Source organism: Saccopteryx leptura, chromosome 6, assembly GCF_036850995.1.
Source record: "Saccopteryx leptura isolate mSacLep1 chromosome 6, mSacLep1_pri_phased_curated, whole genome shotgun sequence".
Taxonomy (NCBI): domain Eukaryota; kingdom Metazoa; phylum Chordata; class Mammalia; order Chiroptera; family Emballonuridae; genus Saccopteryx; species Saccopteryx leptura.
This window is the reverse complement of record NC_089508.1, coordinates 93,914,251-93,935,468: the sequence shown is the minus strand read 5'-3', so window position 1 is coordinate 93,935,468 and position 21,218 is coordinate 93,914,251. Positions and strand designations below refer to the sequence as shown.

Here is a 21,218-nt window from a genome sequence, read left to right as displayed (position 1 = left end):
TATGCACACAGCTGAACAAATAATGGCATCATTATATCATTGTATTTGTAGTGAGTGCTATTGAGGGGAAAGGAATGCTGTATGTCTTGCAGTTAAAAATAATTAACTTTGGCCTGACAATGGTGGTACAGTGCATAGAGTGTTGTGAAGTCTCAGGTTTGAAACCACAAGGTCACCAGCTTGAGCACAAGTTTGCAGGCTCAGGCCTGGGATCATTGACATGATCCCATGGTCACTGGTTTGAGCCCAAAGGTTGCTGGTTTGAAGGCCAAGGTCACTGATCCAAGCCTAAGGTCAGTGGCTTGAGCAAGGGGCCACTGGCTCTGCTAAAGCCTCTGATCAAAGAATGTATGAGAAGCAATCAATGAACAACTAACGTAGCAACTACAAGTTGATGTTTCTCATCTCTCTCCCTTCTTCTCTCTCTCTCTCTTTCTCCCTCTCTCTGTCTCTCTCTCTCTCTCTCGTGTGCATGTGCTAAAATAATAATAATGATAACTTTATTTATTATATTTGTGTTTCCTATACCTACCTCAGAAATCACTACCTTGCTCTTTTTTTCTTGTACATACAGACTTTATTTTAGAGCATTTTGGTTCTTAGTAAAGTTGAGTGGCAAGTACAGAGCTCCCCTGGGCCCCCTCCCTCCACACATGCTTAGTTTAGCCTCCCTCACTGTCAACACCCAGCAGCAAGCAGCGTGCTACTTTTGTTGCAATAGATGAACCAGTATTGACACATCATTACCAACCAAATTCCATTTTTTTCTCTTTCTTTCTTTTTAGATTTTATGTATTCATTTTTAGGGAGAGAGAGAAAAAGAGAGATAGAGAGCAAGAAGGGGGGAGGAGCTGGAAGCATCAACTCCCACATGTGCCTTGACCAGGAAAGCCCAGGGTTTCGAACAGGCGGCCTTAGTGTTCTAGTTCGACGCTTTATCCACTGCGCCACCACAGATCAGACTCTTTCTTTTTTTCAACATAACACTATATTAACACTTTAATTCACAGCTCTACTCAGTAGAGAGCCTACAGTTTGTAAGAGGGAACTGACCATTTAGATTAGCATTTTGCACAAGCAATTCTCTCACTGCCTCTCCTTATCTGACCCATGAATAGGTTCTTCTTCTTTTATTTTTATTTATTTTTTACTAATTTACTGATTTCAATGAGATAGGAAGGGGGAGAGAGAGAGACAGGAACATTGAACTGTTTCTGTCTGTGCCCTGACCAGGGATCAAACCGGCAACCTCTATACTTTCGGACAATGCTCTAACCAGTGAACTATCCAGCCAGGACAATCGGTTCTTATCTTCTGAGATTTGATTCAGATGCCACAGACACCACTCCTGCCCAGGCTACTGAAATAACCTTTAAATTGGTCTGCCTACCACCAGCCGGTTCTCCCCACTGCCACCCCTGATTCAACTCTGAATCCAGCCCCTCAGTTAATTGAAGAATACCACTGTCTTTTTGGTATAAGCTTGCTCAGACATTTTCAGTAACTCCCTAGAAGTAGTTTTCCAATATTATTGCCCATGGAACCTATTTGGGGATGGTAGTTGAGTATCGTGGTTAAAAGTGTAGGCTCTGATATCTGGAGCCCAGAGACTACATCCCAGGTCTAAGAATCCCAGCTCCCTCATCTTCAAAAAGGGTAATTATACTACCTAGTCAAGGAAGTAGGAGATTTGGGGGACATTAAGAGAGATAAAGCATATAAAATGCTTACTAGAGTATATAATAAACATTTATAATCATTAGCTCTTAGTGTTGTTGTTGTTGTTACTGCTCAAAGGAAATCTTAAAGGAAGTCCAAAATATGATTTATAAAGTCATTTGATATGATTTAAACACCATGGATCTACCAGCTTACAACACTATGTCTGACTTCTCAGCCCTGTCTGACACTCCCTACCCAAAAATTTCACTGTTCACCTTTACAACATTCAGACCATACTGATCATTTACTTTTTACATTTAAAAATAATAATGTATCATGAACTCTCTGAATTTTTCTCCATGCTATTCTTTCACTCCTCTTACCCATCTAAACCCTACTGCAGTCTGAGGTCTCAATCAAAGACTGCTTCCCACTTCTTTTTGAAGCCGCTCTTGGCCACTTCAACCTCTTCTCTGATCAAGTAGCACTTGCTATCTCTACCAGCTGTCTTCAGCCTTTCCCTTCTTGTTCCTCCTCCTACCCTGGAAAATTCATATGCCAGATATACTCTCTGTGTATGATCACAGTAGTACGAAAGTCCTAGTTATATGCTGTTGATCTCTCACTCAATAAAGAATATTAGATCACAAGTGAGTGTGAGTGGCATTTCCATTAGGCATAAATTTAAAGATGCTCTGTTTCATCTAGGCCAGCAGTTCTCAACCTGTGGGTCGCGACCCCAGGGGGGTCGCCTAAAGCCATCGGAAAATACATAATGCATATCAGGTATTTACATTCCGAATCATAACTGTAGCAAAATTACAGTTATGAAATAGCCACCAAAATTATTTTTTGGTTTGGCGTCACTGCAACATGAGGAACTGTATTGTGGGGTCACGGCATTAGAAAGGTTGAGAACCACTGATCTAGACGAATCACTCACTAGGACAGTGGGTTGAATAGTGTTCCCTGAAATTCATGTCTACCTGGAACCTCAGAATATGACATTATTTGGAAATAGAGTTTTTGTAAAAGTAATTAAGATGAGATCATACCAGATTAGAGGGGGCTCTGAGTCCAATAATGACCAGTGTCTTTACAAGAAGAGGAGAAGTTGCAGAGACATGGAGGAGAAGAAGACCATCTGAAAATGGAGCCAGACTGCAGTGATGCAAGTAAGGAACAAGCCAAGGATCACTGAGAACCATCAGAAGTGGAAGAGGCAGAAAGGATTCTTCCCCGGAGCCTGCAGAGAGAGCACAGCCTTTGCTGACACCTTGAAATTGGACGTCTGGCCTCCAGACTGCGAAAGAATCGGTTTCTATTTTGTTAAGTCACTAGTTTGTAGTAATTTTTATGGCAGGCCAAGGAAACTAATACAATTAGCTTTAACATTTAAGCTATTTTTAGTAAAAAATTATTTCTGTGCCATTTTCTGGTGTCCACCAAATACCTCAAGACACTAACTAGGGGTTTCTTGCCTGTGAACCCCTGGAGGACAGAAATTGTCCTACTGATCTTGGTATCCTCGGTGCCTACAATCACTTGGTACTTACTACTTAACAACTCCTATGTGAATAAGCGTGGCTATGTGACAAGCTCCTGCACAGCTGCAGCCTCCATGAGGACAGGTCTTTGTCATACATGCCTTTTTCATCCCAACAGAGATCAACAGTTTTCCATGCAGTTCTACATTTCTTTTGAAAAAAATGTTTGATAAATAATAAATTAGTAGTGTAAATTGCATAATAGAATGGAATTTTGAATGGCTAATGAACACTTAAGCCAAGAATTTTGGTGACAGTGTGTGACACCTTGGGAGAGCAAGAGAAGGTCACCCAACCACAACCTCAAAGAAACAACTTTGACAACAGTGAGGAATCTTTTCTTTCTTTTTCTTTGTTTTCGTTTTTTAGTATTTTTAGTATATTCACTGCCCAAGCAAGCACAAAGAAGGACGGGGGCGGGGTGGATCTTGATGGAGGCAGGAAACAGAGTGTAGCCAGGTCCACCTGAAACTGGGAAACTCCAAAACCAGGCAAGAGTATGCACAGTGGTCACAGGGAGTGATCAGTTAGGAAGTGTTTGAATTTTTAGGATAGAGAAAATAATACAAAAACAACCCAAAATGGAATTGCAACTTAATCTCCCCTGCCATGGAAAACCTCGTGTGCTCTACATAATCACTCATATTACAGATAATAGAGTGTTTTAGCACCTGGTTGAATCCATGTACTATAGCTTTGTCTGCTCTGCCAGGGTGTGGGGCTGGCCAGGTGCCAGCAGGTCAAGGCCCTGGCCTACTTTCTTCCTCTGCCCTCTGCCACCAGGGGGACAAGGACTGAATAAAACTTTTCTCTGAGGCTGAGCAACGTCATTAAAGCACCTAAAGAATGGAAAGGAAAGGGGCTCAGCTCTGCCCTTCCCTCATCTGTACTCCAGCCAGCCCATACACCTCTTCCCCACTCTAGGGACAGGGGTGGGGGTGGGGGGGCAACTTGGCCATCTGGTTTTATATAGCAACCCTGAGTGGGAGGATCACCTTCTGCAGGCTCCTCTGCATACTGCCATTTGTGACATAAACTCCTGAAGAGGTAGAACTGGAAGGGATCTCAGGCACTGCTTGGACCAGCCCAACCCCTGCATTTTACTACTTAAGTGAACAATTTCCAAACGGGACCATGAAGCCCAGGGCCTTTAATTAAAAGTCTGAAGTTCAGTCTGACCTGAGGTGGCACAGTGGGTAAAAGCACAGACCTGGAACACTGAGGTTGCCCGTTCGAAACCCCGAGCTTTCCTGGTCAAGGCACATATGGGAGTTGATGCTTTCTGCTCCTCCCTCCCTTCTCTCTCTGTCTCCTCCCTCTAAAATGAATAAATAAAATCTAAAAATAAAAGTCTGAAGTTCAATCAGTCTCTGGGTTGTCTGGCTGCTTCATTTGAGGAAGCCCTGAATGTTTACTTTTTCCTTTTTTTTTTTTTCTTTTTGTGAGAAAGACAGAGAGAGGGGGACAGATAGGGACAGACAGACAGGAAGGGAGAGAGATGAAAAGCAACAATTCTTTGTCGCAGCTCCGTAGTTGTTCAGTGACTGCTTTCTCATATGTGCCTTGATTGGGGGGCTACAGCAGAGCGAGTGACCCCTTGCTCAAGCCAACAACCTTGGGCTCAAGCCAGTGACCTTGGGCTTCAAGCCAGCAGCCATGGAATCATGTCTATGATTTCACGCTCAAGCCAGTGACCCCACACTCAAGCTGGATGAGCCCGTGCTCAAGACAGCGACCTCGGGGTTTGTTTGTTTGTTTGTTTTGACCTCGGGGTTTTGAACCTAGGTCCTCTGTGTCTCAGTCCAACACTATCCACTGCACCACTGCCTGGTCAGGCTTTTTTTTTTTTTTTAATTCATTTTTTAGTCATAGTTGACACATCATATTATATCTCTGAGCTTTGATATGGGATTGCAGCAAACTTGGAGTCAAAACAGGTAAAACATTCCTCTAACATGCAGCTTTAGTTATTCACAAGGAGATACAAAGAGTTATAAATATAAGCCTCTCTCTGCTCTTTGGGCCTTACAATCTAGTGGGGAGACAGGGAAGTGTCCCTAAAAATACAGTTAACAAGGCAAATCTATTATTACTAAGTGCCGAATGACTGATGATCCTGAGAAGGAGAACCAGTTTTGGGGGGATGGTTTGAGCAAATGCAGAAGATATGGATGTGAAGTTCTTTTAAGAACAGGGGCATTCATAGCCTTTCTAACCTTTCTTCTCTCCCCACCTTCCCACTGCTGCCCCCTGGTGTCAGTCACCTTCCTAGCACTCCTAGGCGATACCACTGGCACTGCACACCGCAGGGCAGTCTGCAGGAAGGGGCTGCCACATACCCCAGGGCACTGACAAGCAAGACTTGAAACTCAGCCAGGTCCCACTGGGAAGGAAGGGGGTCTCTCTTCTTTAGGATTTACAGTGGGCCCTAAATCCAATGACCGGTATCTTAATAAGGAAAATTTGGACACAGAGACACAGAGGAAACACAGGGAAGAATTCCATGAAATGACAGAGGAGACTGGAGTGATGCTTTTACAAGCCAAGGAATACCAAAGACCCAGCAACCACCAGAACCAGAAGAGAGAACTCCAACAGATCCTCCCTCAGAGCCTCCAGAACAGGGGTCGGGAACCTTTTTGGCTGAGAGAGCCTTGAACACCACATAATTTAAAGTGTAATTTAAAGAGCCATACATCGACCCGTGTACCTTACGCATTATCCAATAAAAATTTGGTGTTGTCCCGGAGGACAGCTGTGATTGGTTCCAGCCACCCGCAACCATGACCTTGAGCAGTAGGAAATAAATGGATTGTAATACATGAGAATGTTTTATATTTTTAACGTTATTATTTTTTTTTATTAAAGATTTGTCTGCGAGCCAGATGCAGCCATTAAAAGAGCCACATCTGGCTCGCGAGCCATAGGTTCCCGACCCCTACTCCAGAAGAAACCAGTTCCACCAACACCTTGATTTCAGACTTCTGGCCTCCTGAACTACCAGACAATAGGTTTCTATTGTTTTAAGCCACTCAGTTTGTTCTGACAGCCCTAGTAAACTAAGACATTTAAAAAGGACTAAAAGGGCCTGACCTGTGGTGGCGCAGTGGGTAATGTGTTGACCTGAAATGCTGAGGTCACTGATTCGAAACCCTGGGATTGCCTGGTCAAGGCACATATGGGAGTTTATGCTTCCTGCTCCTCCCCCCTCCTCTTTCTCTCTCTCTACTCCTTCTCTCCTCTCTAAAATGAATAAATAAATCCTTTTATTTAAAATATAAATAAATAAATGAAAAGGACTAAAAGGACACTGCTTGATGGCTGGTTGGTTGGAGCCTCATCCTAATGCACAGAGGTTAATAAATTACATATAAATTTTTAAAAGGGCTAAAAGGAATTAGAGGAACATAAAAGTAGAGTGCTCCTAGTCATGGAGCTGCCCCTTTCCCGCCTTGGCCCCTGGCTTCCTGCCGACCAGAATCCTGTCTCTCTGCGGCAGAGGCTGCTTGGCCACTCTCAGGCCTGACCAGATTCTTCCGAGCTCAGGCCCAAGACAGAGAAGCAGAGAGAGATGCTCCTTCTAACTCTACCCAGGGCCTCAGTGACAAATCCACACTTCCTGATCTTGGCTGCTCTTCGCCCAGGAAAACACTGACATTAGAAATATCCCTTCTGCCTGGCCTGTGGTGGCACAGCGGATAAAGCATCGACCCAGAATACTGAGGTCGCTGATTTGAAACCCTGGCTCGCCTGGTCAAGGCACATATGAAAAGCAGCTACTATGAGTTGACGCTTCCTGCTTCTCCTCTCTCTCCTTCTGTCTCTCCCTCTCTTTCCTCTTTCTAAAAATCAATAAATTAAAACAAATTTTTTTAAAAGTATCCCTTCCTTTCAAAGAATGTCTTTTCCCCATCCCCCACCAAAAAAAGATTAGATCCAACAGATTTTCTCAAAATAGTCAGTGGTCCGCCATTGCTGCAAGAGATACATAAACAGCGTGAGAGAACAGGTTCCCTGACCTACCTTTCTTTGAGGTCCCAAAGCCCCAGTATTCCCCACCATTATACATTGTTCTGTAATTTTCTGTAATTTTTTTTTCTTAAGAGAGAGAGGCTAGAAGGAAGAGAGATGAGAAGCATCAATTCATAGTTGCAGCACTTTAGTTATTCATTGACTACTTTCCATACATGCTTTGACAGGGGGACGCGGGGCTCCAGCCGAGCCAGTGACCCCTTGCTCAAGCCAGTGACCTTGGGCTCAAACCAACAACCTTGGACTTCAAGCCAGTGACCCCAGAATCATGTTAATGATCCTGTGCTCAAGCCATCAACCCTGCACCCAAGCTGGTGAGCCTCCGTTCCAGCCAAAACTCTTGGACTTTTAAGTCTGGATTCTCAGCATCCCAGGTAGATACTCTACTCACTGCACCACCACTGGACAGGCTCCTGTTAATTCTTGCATTCCATGAGAGAATGAGCTGTATTTGTCTCATTTGTTGTTCTACCCTCTGTAGCTAGCACAGAGGCCAGCACATAGTAGGAGCTCAGTAAATATTACAGCTGGCTATTAGGGCCCAGTTACTGTGACATGTGCCAGAGATGACAGAGATAGTTAACTGAGCTAGGACTTCAGCCCAGGACCTATCTTGTTCTGTTAGGAATAGCTCATCCTACTTCGCTGAGCTGAGCAGTAGGTAGTCTAGACTTCTCTTGCCTGAACTACAGCAAAATCCTTCTTTCTGGCCACCCTGTCACTGTCTCTCCATACAGCTTCTAAACCTTGAATCACATACATACACCTGTAGACCCTTGAACAACTGAGTGAGTGACTACCCATTATTCACATTCCTTAGATGGCCTATTAAAGCATCTCAAGTCTGATTCTTTCTCACCTCTTTGGTCTTGACCTCATGTACTCTAACTCCCAGGTATGACTACCTTTCTCATTCCTATCTTGTTTACCCAGAAAACTCCCACTCCTCCTTCAAGACCCAGTTCAAAATCACCCACACCTTTGTAAAATATTCTTTGACCCTTCCCCTTGGTCTCAGCCCGTGTTTCCATATCAAGGTATCATTTCTGCCTCTCAGACAGCTCAGATCAATACCTCCCATCTCTAGGTAGGATGGTCTCTCCCACTGGTGACTGGGTTGTCTGTTCCTCCAGGGCAAGTCCCCAGTGAGATGCCCATGTCCCTCATACCTAGCACAGGATTAGGCAAAGATCAGGGGCCCTGGGGGACTTTGTAGGGAGTTGGTTAAGTGAGCAAGCAGAGACTGAGGCTACTAAAACCAGCTCCTAAAAAGGCAGCCAAACTCCTATGCACTTCCCACATCTGAACTTTCCAGGAAATGTGAACGATGCTGCTTCTCTGCAGCTTGTGACAACTTAGAAGGTCTGGAGGCATGCTCCAGGGCAGCACAGAGCCAGCTCCAAGCACGGCCCAAAACCCAGCTGGACGGCCCCTCACTGAGTCTCCCCAGCATCCTGGAGGCCCAGAGTTCCAGGCAGAGAAGGAGACTCAGCTCTGGGGAAACTGCTCCGGCCCCGGGCTTCCAGGCTGTCCCTGACACCACCTTACATGATCTGAGCAGCAAGACAGAGCCAGACGAAGGAAGAGAGGAGTTGTAGTGTCAGGAATGTGTGTGCTCTTCTCCTCCCCTAAATACACTTTTCCAGGTGACCTCCACATACAGCAGCCCAGACAAGATCTGTGAAGGGGGAAGGAGAGACTATAGAGTCCAGAGGGGAGAAGCTGGCATTTATTTGACCAGTGACACTAGTTCTCAAGCTTTCCTGTGTTGAAGAATCACCCAGAGTACTCTTTAACTTGCAGTTACCTAGACCTGCCCTGCGAGAATATAATTGAGAAGGTCAGGGGTTGCCTAGGAATCTACAGTAAAAAACAAAACAAAACAAAGTAAACCCTCCCCCCCACCACCACCACCACCTAGTGACTCAAATGCAAGTAATCCTCAGACCACACTTTGAGAAACCCTGGCCAAGAAAGTCTTTTCTGGCACCAGCTGAAGACCCAGCATCCTTCTACTCTCCCAACTCCAGCCTCGGGGAGCTAGACGTGTGTGGGGATCCTGAGAAGAGAAGGATCCTGATGAGGCTGAAGCACATCAGGGTTCCAGTGGGGAGAGGGTTAGGCGTATAAAGTTCAGGCTTAGCACAAGCACCTTACAGAGCAGTCACAGGGAAGCCGGTGTCAGCTCACCCGGAGAAGGAACTTTATGGCAAATCTACTGTATCACTCCCAGATGAAGGCCTACTATCTAGTGGGAAAGAGCTCCCATAATCCCTGGATAACTCGAAATTCCCTGGCATGACTACAAGAACCCTCAGAATCCAGCCTCTGTGTTACTTACCAGTCCCTTCTCAGGGCTCCCCACTTCCAGAACTTAATCTTTCTCCACGCCATCACACAGAACTTCTCTTGGCCCTTCAGGTGTGGTGAGTCCTCCAGCTGTCAGCCTTCCCTGTTTGCTTCCCCAGGGCCTGGCCCACGCCGGTGGCTCTGCCTGGCCTGCCTTTCCCTGTCCTTGGGCTGGTCCGTTCCTTCATGCTTCAGCTCTCAATCTAGAAGTCACCCCTGACTTTCCCTTCAGGGACCACACAGCTGGATGGGGTACCCTGCTCTCTGCTCCTCTGCACCCTGTAATAAAAGTGTCCACTGTCCCCCCAAGACCTGACATACTAGATGAAATATTTACTGAGTTGAACTGTTGAGTTTTAATGAAATCTTGATTTACCGTTGCCTCATGGAGCTAAGAGGCCCTCCAGGACCCACTGGCTGACACTGAGCAGCTGCTTGATAAATATCTGGCAATGAATGAATGGCAGTACCCTGTCAACAACTGCAATCATCTACCTTGGGACACAGTGAGCCTGATCCACTATAGCTTTTCATTCCCAGAAGCTGACCAACCCTGTGTTAGAGGTCTTGGGATAGGGGTAGGGATGGGGGGCGAAGAAGAATGCTGGCTATAACACATGTATCCCAGGGTCCCTCCTGACATGGAAATTACAGGCCCTTTCTGGAGGGTATCTTTAAAAAGCAGCCAAGGACCAATGAGCTGATCGCTTGATGTCAGTTTGGTTCACAGCAGTTTGCATTCAGGAAGATAAACGAAATTCCTTGTTGCTGAGGGTTGTCCTCGTTCTCTTGTTCTTCGTTCCAGAGCTAGCTTCTCTCACACCCACCCCTGAACACATGGGTTCTTGCCAGATCTGTCTGGACCCACTGGACATAGAGAGGCCCCACCATCCTGGAGGTGAGGCCAACACCTTGAATATATTTTGTTTGGCCTCTAGCAGCCAGGTCTAGCCAACTCAGGCTAGGGTACTCAATACCTACCATGTGCCAGACTCCATGTGAGCAGGGCTGGCAAGGCCTGGCTCCCCATTACACTGGGGACTTGGCCACATTGGCTGTCAAGACAGAGGACATACCAGGTTTTCAGCACAGTCCTGTAAGTGGTGATATGTGGACATACCTGCAGGACAGGACAGGATCTCAAACAATACACTGGGCCCCAGGGCAGGTAGCACTCAGAGCTGCTAAAGAGGCTGCTTGGCTTCCTGCAGCCTACCTCCAAAGCACAGATCTTTCCAGAATGTTTTCACAGTCCCAAGAATCCAGACTGTGGACAGACCCATACCAGCCTTCCCTCACCCCCAATCCAGCTCCAGGGAGATAAGCTTCAGGAACGTGAGCCCGGTGAGTCAGGCTGTCTGAGAGTGGGCTGGGGATAGGAGTCCGGGAGTACAGCATTCAACCTGTTACTGATTAGCTGTGTGACCTTGGGCAAGCCCTTTCCATCTCTGAGTCTCAGATTCCTCCTTTGTAAATAAGGGAAAAGAACTAGATTGGTGTTTTCTGACCTTGGATATAAATCACAATCATCTGGGTAGTAGTAGCAAGAGAAACGAACTTGAAAATACTGATCCCTGGGCCTCATCCCAAAGACCCTACTGCAATGGTTCTCAACCTTTCTAATGCTGTGACCCCGCAATACAGTTCCTCATGTTGCGGTGACCCCAAACCAAAAAATAATTTTGGTGGCTACTTCATAACTGTAATTTTGTTACAGTTATGATTCGGAATGTAAATACCTGATATACATTATGTATTTTCCGATGGCTTAAAGCGACCCCACCGGGGTCGCGACCCACAGGTTCAGAACCGCTGCCCTATAGGAATCTGAATCTCAGGGAAGAGAGAGGCCTACTGAAGCTCTGGTTCCCAACTTTGACCCAGTCTCTGGAAACCCTCCACAGACCCCTACTCTGAGGAGCTCTTTGGGATACAATGATTCCAGCCACAACCTCTTTCTTTCCAACCTCTAAGCCACCTCAGGCAAGGGTGAGCTGTCCCTCTTTTCTCTCCAAAGAGTTCTGGAGCCTGAAGCACTGTCAGTGAGCAGTTTATTACTCATCAACCTGTCACAGGCTCCCTGTACCACCGTCCACAAGCTAGACCCAGCCTTCACTCCAGTCAGTCCTCACAGCCAGCAATCCCCATCTTCCATGCTCTTCCTCCCCGAGCCCTCCCTGGCAGCACCAGGCCCAGGGGGCCACATCTCAGCTAGGGGCGGGGACCGAGAGCAGGAGAAAAGGGGCAAAAGCTGGCGAAAGAAGAACCAGACTGGCCCCAAGCCTCTGGAACCACCGCCCCAGGATGAAGGGAAAGTGGGCCGGGCTGGAGGAGGCGCAGAGGCTGGGGCTGCCAGGCGATGTTTCAGGCAGGAGGCTCTTCTCCAGGAGGTGCGGGGAAGCCACTCAGGTCTCGACCAATGATCTCACTCACTGTAAAGGAGAAACAGTGGAGAGACTGGGCTAGGGACAGGTCCCCTCCTTTTCCAGAGAGACACACACACAATTCATTCAAGGCCAAGGCAGGCCTCAGTTTAGGGTGCCTCTAGGCTCCACCTCCACTGGGCCTCAGTTTCCCCAACATGTCCTGACACCTGCTCCAAACAAATCTTGCTCAGCTACATCCATTAGGGCTCCCAGACCCCCATCCCAGCCCTTTCCTGCGTACTCAGCAGCCTGCAATGTCAGGGCAATCTCTGTCTGCAGGGCCAGCAATGGGTGTAGTCAGTGGGAGGAAGAAAAGGCAAAATATGAAGGTTCTTCATCACCAATCCTGACCACAGTTGCCATGTTTTGGGGAAGCTGAGGCAAGGGGAAGCATGCTTGACTGGGCCTCGGCAAGCCACTGCTCCGCTCTGAAACTCAGTGCCCGAGTCTGCAAACTGGGGAGCTAGATTGAATGATCCTGATAATACTTCTAGCCTGAGATTCTGTCATCTGGGGCAGAGGCAGAAAAGGGTTGGGCAGAAACTCCATGTGCCCTTCAGAATTAAGTTCACTGGGTTCAGGTGCCACATGAACCAAGAAATTGCCTCCTGAGACCCTCTGAATAGCTCTGAGCAATCAAGGAGGCCCAGTCTCTGAGAAGCCAAGCTCTCGTCTGCGAACATGCAGAGCAATCACTTGCACACACTCTCACACTTGCAGCCCCCAGTCCCGCACCCACCTTCCTCCAGCGTGATACCCTGGATAGGGACACTGTCTCGGAAGCCGCTGCCGTAGCCACCCCTGGATTTCTCCTGCTCCAGAGTCCCCTCCCCAGGGCCATAGCTTGGCCCTGCCTCATTGTACCCCTCAGCCGGTGGGGCATGAACAGCACTCTGGGGAGGGAAGGGCCCTTCTAGCGGCGGGGAGGAGGGCAACGGAGGCCGGAAAGGAGGTGGAGGAGGGAATGGCAGCCCTAGGGGAAAGGGGGAGCCCCGTCCCCCATAGGGGTCACTAGGGAGGGGCCGGGGAAGGAAGGAGACTGGAGGTGGGCGGGCACAGCCTGTGGTACCCCCGGTCTCAGGGAACATCCGAAGGCCAGGTCTGTATGATGTTGGGGGCCCCGTTTGAGGGTACAGGGGGGGTGTGCCATAGCTGAAGCCTTCTGCCAGGTAAGGAGGTTCGTAAGCAGGGTCTTCATGGGGATAGGAAGGGTACGGGGGCCTAGATGGTGAGAAGTCCATGTCAGTGCCAAAGGGGGAGCCTGAAGCTGAAGGGAAGCCCCGAAGAGACGAGTCCGGTAGGGGCTCCTCCTTGAAGATCACTGGGTGGGTGGGAAGCAGGAGAACACACTGGTGAGAGCCTGGCAGGTTCCCACAGCACCTCCATCTGCCTTTCCAACCCCAGGTTTCTTCTGTCCCCGATGTTGATGGGGCACAACACCCCTCTGCCCTCCGCAGCTCCCCATACCCCACACTCCACTCGGGCTGTCTTAGAGCTCACCAGGCAGGAACTTGAAACTCTGGGTGGGGCTGCGCTTCCTGCGCCCATTGGAGACATAAAAGTAGACTTGGATGGGCCGGGACACTCGCTTGTTGCTGTACTCAGGGACAGTCAGGGTCAGTGTCACCTGGGAAGAAGCAGAGGATGAGTCAGGGAGCACTCAGGGACCTAGGCTCAGCCCAGCCCTTCCAAGGACCTGAACTTCACTTCCTGGATTTTTCCATTTGCTAAGGAGCAAAGTTCATTCCCTAGAGAAGAACTTGCTTCCAGAGTGGCTCAGAATGCCTCCTCTAGAAAAGAACAGGTCATTTCCGGAGTCCATTCCCATGGGCAAAACACACAGCTGGGAATTTCCTGACTGCTCCCCTGCCCCAGGATGGGCACCCCAGTGACACTGGTACCTCATTGCTCTGCAACCGGTTCACGGTGGCCTCCTCCTCCCATTGCAGCTTTCCATCTGTGCAGGGGGAACAGATTGCTCCAGCCCGGGCCCAGGGCCCCTGTCCCATGCCCAGTCCTCTGCCACTTCCCTCCTGCTAGAGCCAAGACCAGACTCAGAAGGCCCCTACAAGGGCTCTCTCACAGAGGAACCCACTGTGTGCTTATTCAATTGAATAAAAAAGGCATGGTTTAAAACTGTCCACTAGATATAGAGCAGCAAACTGAGACCAAGAGAGATGGGGGCCAGCCTGGGGGCCAGAGAGCGTGGTGACAGAAGCAACTTTTGAATTCTTCCATCCAACTCCAAACATCCCTTTTCATAGTCATCCTGGGAGGTGGTTCAAAGGTAGAAAAAGGTCCTAGCTTGAAGGAAGGCAATGAGACCTCAAGTCTCATGATCCAACACCTCAAAATCTGCTATACTTTAGTGTAGGGGCTAAGGCTCTTGGTGGTCAGGGTTGGGGGAAGACAAAGACCTCAAACTAGCGGGTGCATCTGGGCCCCTCAGCCTTCCCGTCTCCACCCTGAAGCTCCATCCTGGGGTATGTCACAGGCTCTCGTAGTCATAGCTGTGCTGCTAGGCTCAGAACTCAGGAGGGGCTCAGTGTGGAGCGCTGAGGATGTAAGTTACCTCTTCCCTTCTCCTTAGAGACCTATTCACATGGGGTCAATTATCTCAAAGCCAACTTCTCTTTAAAAAATGGAATGTCTATTTCTTACACTTTTTTGCCATCCTGAGCATTTTAGATCACTGTCACGCCCATGAAGCAGACAGTCTAAGAGGAAGGACAGTCTGTTGGCCCCATTTCACAGAAAAGGACACTCAGGTTCAACTAGCTAGTTTAGTGACGGTGCCAGAGTTCCTTCGCCTGCTTGCTCCATCTCTGCCAGCCTGCCCTCCCCTCCCCAGAGGGTACTTACCAGGGCCCCTCTCGATGAACACCAGCCTGCCCTCCCCTCCCCAGAGGGTACTTACCAGGGCCCCTCTCGATGAACACCACCTTGGAGTCCGGCAGGAAGTTGGAGCCGGTCAGCACTAGCTCCTCTCCCCCTCGCACGGAGCAGGCACTAGGGCTGTAGGCCTCCACCTGGGGCAGCTCCTGGGCGGAGCGCTGGGCTGCAGGGCAGAGCAAGAAAGGCCTGGCTGGGCTGAGTATGGACAGGACGGCCTCCTCTGCCCCCACCGCCTTGGAATCACCGCCACAGGGCCCTGGAGGAGCCCTCCTCAGTGGCAGGCACATATGTAAACCCACGGAGTCCTTGAGGTGGTACCTACCATGTAAGGAGCCACCGCTCAGAGAGGGGGGCCGACAGGGCAGGCCAGAGAGTTATCCAAACAAGGGCACAGGGCTCCCCGGGGCATAAGTAGGACAGAGACACTCTAATTCAGCCCAAAAGACAGAGTCTGTAGCAAGAGTAAATTAGAACACCCCTCCCACCCCTCCAGGAGAGAGATAAGGGCTAACTCCCTTATGGGGCTACCCAGGACAGATGGGACACAGGGCACTATGCAGAGGAGGTGAGGTGAACAGATACACAGACAAGAGGGTCACCAAAGAGAGAGAGAGCATAGGGCTTTTTTGCTCACAGCACTCGATGGGCACTGATGCTGTCTGCACAGAGACGACCTTCCCGCTGCCCTGAGGCACGTGTACCCGGAATACCAGCCGCACACGTGTGTTCTTGCGCCCGATGTCCGTCTCACCCTTCCGCAGCTCAATGTCTGAATTCCGAAGCTTCAGGATTCCAGCACAGTCAATGCTGAAGGCAAAGGATGGGAGGCAAGCCTTCCCAGCTAAAGCCAGAATGGCAATGCTCCCCCACTCCCGCACAGGAAACCCCGCCCTGAAGACCTTCTCCGGAGCCTCGGAGGACTATTTTAACCCAGAGATGGTCTCCACAGAGTACTCCCCAGCCCCAAAAGTCCTCTTCTCTATGATGAGAAGGCCTGAAACTGTTCCTCTGGATGATGTCTATCTCTTCTGGGAAGAGGAAGGGTGGGCCTAGCTTAGAAACCATGGGAAAGACTGGTCCTAAAGCCTGAAGACTGAGGGGAAGCAGAGTGGGGACCTACTTGGCTGCCATGTTGTTCTCAGGAAGCAGGGTCATCTCCAACACCTTGGTTCCACTGACGACAGCTTCATAGCTGGCTGTGGCCACCATCTTGCCGGTGATGCGGTGCACCTGATAGAAGGCATGAGGCCGCAGGTTCCTTTCATCTGCAGTGCCAATGAACATCTGTAGGGTCAGTGGCTTCTCACTGTAGCCTAGGAGCTGGCAGAGGGAGACAGAGACACAGGCAACTCGACTGAAATCTCCACTGGCTCATCCTTCATCCATCCCAGGGTTTTCAGTCTGCTAAGGGGTAAGGGTGAGGATGGTGAAAGACAAAGGATATCCTGGAAGGGATTCCCACAGGGAATTGGGCACCAGTTGTGGAGAGAACGTGGCCTGGAGTTCACAGTGTTATTCTTGGAAAAAGGCTCAAACTGGGCTGGGTAAGTGAAAATCTCCCAAGAGAGACTGGCCCGATTCAATGGAGACAACCTAACTCCCAGTGAACTTTGGCCTCAGCCTAAGCCCTCCCCCACATCTGGCAAGCCATCATTTTCCAGAGTAGATATGAGGCGGGTGTCTCATGGGATGAGGGGAGCGGGGGTGGAGGGATAGAGGAGTAGAAAGTATATCCGGGTCCTTGAAGGGCACCCTTCCTCCCCCGACTCCAGCCTGCCTGCAGGGTCACTGCTGAGAAAGAGTGTGGGAAAGGGCAGTGCCACAGGTCTGCATAGCTGAAGCCCATCCACAGGGATCTGGGACTAAAGAGAAGAAAGGCTGTCAGGCCTGGCGTCTGCCCCTTACCTTGACTACAGGATGACCACCAGGGGCAGCTTTGACAGCACCTCGGCTGCCCTCTGTTTCGTAGTGGGCCCGGTGGTGGGCTCTAGGCTGCACCTCAATCCTCAGCTCCAGCTGCTCATACTGGCTGGGCAGCGGCCAGTCCAGTGGGGGTAGGGCTGAAGTCCTGGACAGAAGAGAAGAGCACTGGTCACCTGCAGCCTCAGATGCTTGTCAGGGCAGTGCTGAATCTCAGCTCCCTGGGGTGTGAAGAAGGTGAGGGTTTGGGTGTAGAGAAATCACAGCAGAAATAGAACAGTTCAAAAGCCCAGAAGAAAGGTGGTAGGAGACAGGCCCCTCAGAGCCCCTCAACGTGAGGGTATGGAGACTCCTTCCTTTCCAGCTCTGAGCACAGGGTCTGAGGTGGTAAGGGTTCAGTTGGATATAGAGGAATCCAAAGCCCATTCTAATCCTTAGACCTATATGGGAAGATTCCAGCAAAGAAGCACAATTTCAGACTGGAAATGGCCTCAAGATAAACCCTTTTGTTTTTCAAGTAAAGAAACTGAGACCCAGATGATAGAACACAGTGGGTCAAGCAAGTCAGTGACTGACAGAAGCCCGGGTCGGTGCCATTCCTCTAATTGGGCTGGACAGGTCCATTCCAGAAGCTGGGGTTTCCAGATGTGCAACTTTCTTTTATTGGGTTCTCAGATACCCTAAGCCAGGGGACCTCGACTGGTAATTGCCCCAGGTGACATTTGGCAATGTCTAGAGACATTTTTGGTTGTCACACTAGGGGAGGGGGTGCTACTAGCATCTAGTGGGGTCAGGATGCTGCTAAACCTACAATGTCCAGCATTGCCCCCACAACAGAATTATCCTGCTCAAAATAGCAATAGTGCTGAGGATGCGAAACCCTGCCCTTCAGAAGCCCAGGGAGCAGGTGTTACGGTCTCTTTCCCCAAAAAAACTTGCCTGGATGGAGCCAGCTCAATATGACATCCTAAGACTTAGAATTATTGAAATGTGCAGGATTATTTGAGGGTAAAATGGATAGGAGAATCCAAGAACTGCTTGTTTTAATGAATTTTTGTCTTGCAAATATATGCTATTTTAATTCAAATGAGCAGCTATACTTTTAAGGCACAAATCAGGCTCTAGAAATTAAAAGTTAGAGAAGGGGGACTTCCTGCTGACCACTGTAGGTCTGAAACCCAGCCACAGTCCATGTCCAGACCGTGCCAGCCCAGGGGGACTTCCTGCTGACCACTGTAGGTCTGGAACCCAGCCACAGTCCATGTCCAGACCGTGCCGGCCCAGAGCAGCCACAGTCCATGTCCAGACCGTGCCAGCCCAGAGTTAGGCGTGGGCAAACCCAGAGGAACTCCCCGGTTTTCCTCCACGGTGGTGGTGGTGGGGTTTCTAATTGGTCTACAGGGAAGATTATTTTTTTTGCAAATCATTGGTTTATAGAAGGCATGCTGTTTTAATTTTTCCTAAAACTGGGTAAATGGTAGCAGCCATGCTGGTTGAAGATTCTCTATTGAAATGCCAAGGGCACAGAATGAGGACCTTTCTCTCTAAGCCCAACCCTTGACCTCCTGCTCTGAAGTGGAATGGCTGGAGATAGCAGTGGTGCCAGGTACAACCCTCACCTGAAGACAGGACTGTGACCCCCAATCCGGGCCTTAGACCAAGCCAGAGGGGAGGGCACTGCCAGGTAGTCCATGCCAGCCACCTCCTTCCGAGGACCACCTGGAGGAGCTGCGCTCTCCTCTGCTCCTGAAGGCAGCTTCCCGTTGCATGGGGCGGGCTCCTCAGACCGAGACAGAGCCACTGCCTGCTCACTGGAAGTCCTCCTGGTTTTCTGGGGGATGCTTTCCGCTGGTGGGGCTCCCGCATAGTCAAAAGGGCCAGGGGAGCCAGCATCCCGGGACAGAGGCAATGGGGGTGGTGGAGGTGGGTCAGGCCCCTCCTCTCCCAAGCTGCCCCGGCGGGACAAAGCTGGAGAGGCTGAAGATGGGGTTCCAGAGCTGGAATAGCGCCGTTTGCCACAAGGAGAGGCAGGCCGTGGGGAGGCTGGGGTGGGCCCAGGAGCACTGAGAAGTAGCCAGCTATCTTCTGGTACCCTGCCTCCAGGGCTTGGACCATACAGGCTCCAGGGATCATCGGGTGTCCATGGCCTAGGTGATGACCGGGGTGAGGGCAGCGGGGAGCCCAGGCCAAAGCGGGAGGCTGCTTCATTCAGCTCGGATTCCACCTCATCGCAGGCCGCGTACAGGGCTGCCTCATCAGAAGCATCGGAGAAGAAGCTCCACGAGGACAGGCTGCTGCTGCCTGGGCTGGGGCTGAAGAAGGGGCCCCCACCCTGGCCCCCTGCCTCTCGGTAGCCTCCAAAGCCTTCTGGTGGTGGGTAATCCCTGGGGGAGCTGTCTCCCCAGGCATCAGGGTTGTCCTCCAGCGTGGCTGGTGGGTCGGGTGTGGGAGAGATGGAAGTGATGCGAATGCTTGGGCACTCGAGGACGCGGCCTCCCCCAGACACACCAGAGCTCCCTCCCGGGCCCCCCAGCCTCACCGACCGGGCTGGCTGGCTCTCCCAAGTGCCAGGTGAGGGGGCTGGGCGGGGTGGTGGCGAGTGCATGCCAGGCCGAGGGGGTGGTGGCCGGGGAATGCCAATAGGGGCAGCGCCATAAGGAGGGGGCTCCCCCAGGGCCAGACGGCAGCATGGCGGAGCGTCCTCTGAGTCCAGTTCTGTCAAAATGGGAAGGGAGGGAGACAGAGAAAGGGATGCCACAGGAGATGGGAAGAGAGAGAAGCAGGTGAGATGTCTAGGTTCCTTGAGTGGCCATCCCCCTAAGTCCTGTATACCACCCCCTCCTCAGCAAAGAGGGGTCTCTACAGTGCCCTTCGGAGCCACAAAGACAGAAGCAAAGTTGAATCTCGGAAAGTGGAAGAGATAAACTCAGAAGAGCCTAGTCTATTCCTACACGGAAAAGCTCACACTCTGAGCTCCCTGCCCGGGGACCTCGGGTACCAGACCGAATGGGTCTTAAGATGAGGGAGGTGTGTCGAGAGGGGCTGGAGTCGGGCCTGGAGACATGTTTAGAGAGGCGCTGGGCTGGGCTGGGGGCGACTCACACATGAACCCAATTAGCAGCGGTTCCCAAACCCCCAAACGGCGCTGGCAGGAGCCCCAGTTGCTATCGCAACAGTGGCCAGGGGAAGGGGGGCACCAAGGCAGTGATGACGAGGGGAGGTGACTCCTCCCTCGCTCCCCCCAATGTGAGGGCGGGGGTGCTGCTTGCCCAGCCGGCCCAGTGGGGGGAGGGGGTGCACGCCGCACGGATTCCGTGCGAGCGGCGGCCGCCGCCCCCGGCGCAGTCCCAGCCATCTGCCTCTCGTTGCGGCCAGACGGGGAAGGGGGAGGGGCGCCCTGGTGGGGCCCGAGAGTGCCCCCGGCCCCGGACGTCGGGGCTGCTGGCTCGGGGCTCGGCTGCACGGGGCAAGCTCCAGAGCCTCGTCTTTCCTTCCTCCCGTGGCACCGGGGGCTCTCGGGACAGACGTGCCCGTCCGCCCCCCATCCCAGTGACAGTCGGCCCAGCCGAAAGGCGGCGCGCAACTAGCGTCACCCCCACCCCCACCCCAGTCAGGACCTAAAAAGGAGAAAGTGATGCCCGGCCCCCGCGGACCTCCGCAGACCCCCGAGCCCCGCGACTCCACTCAGCCTCTGACCCCCTCACCCCCACCCCGGGCTAGCTACCCTGACGTCCCCAGACTCGGGACCCCTCGGCCCTTCCGTCACTGACCCCAGACCCCGTCCCAGCCCCGCACTAACCTTCCCCCGACCCCCCCGCGCCCAGCGGGGGGGCCTCCTTTTCCTCCCCGAACACCAGCTTAAATTCCAGCTCCTCATCCTCGCAGCTCGCTGCCCCCATGGATCCGGCCAGTGCCCCCAAGTCCTGAGCAGGATGGGAGGGGGGAGCTCAGGAGCTGCCGTGGCTTCACCCTTGGCTCCCTCCCTCCCCTTCTCTGAGACGCCCCCTCCTCTGTCGCTGCCGCCTCCCTCCGGACGCCCCCTAGTTATTATAGAAACTTTTCCAAACTTTTTTCCCCAAACTTCTTCAAAGCGGCCCCCCCCCAGCCTGTCCCTGATTGGCTGCCTGGGATGCTCCAGCCCCTCCTCCAGGGATGAGATGGGAAAACCACGCGCCCCTCGTCCTCCCCCACCCTCCCTCTCTCCTTCTGTCCTCTATCCAGTCCCTCCCCCTCAAAAAAAAAGAGAACAAAACTGAATTGGAAAACAGTCCCTCAAGCGTGGTATGACCATAATGATGCCGATTGGCCCGCAGTTGTGACAATCATTTCCCGCCGGGAGCACTAACACACACCCCCCTCAACTTAGTTTAAGTTCAAGGGGTTCCGG

At 51.1% G+C, this 21,218-nt stretch overlaps 1 protein-coding gene across 1 annotated transcript; it reads right to left on the bottom strand.

Moving 5' to 3' along the window:
• Positions 1-11,639: 11,639 nt before the first annotated feature.
• NFATC4 (nuclear factor of activated T cells 4) lies at positions 11,640-20,990 on the bottom strand. The gene is made up of 10 exons (XM_066342831.1): positions 20,631-20,990; positions 18,451-19,546; positions 16,817-16,979; positions 16,032-16,231; positions 15,546-15,718; positions 14,934-15,074; positions 13,918-13,973; positions 13,517-13,643; positions 12,756-13,337; positions 11,640-12,022 (listed from the first exon to the last, which is right to left on the bottom strand). The coding sequence occupies exons 1-10, from the start codon at positions 20,728-20,730 to the stop codon at positions 11,955-11,957; spliced, it is 2,706 nt and encodes a 901-aa protein (XP_066198928.1). The 5' UTR covers positions 20,731-20,990; the 3' UTR covers positions 11,640-11,954.
• Positions 20,991-21,218: the final 228 nt, after the last annotated feature.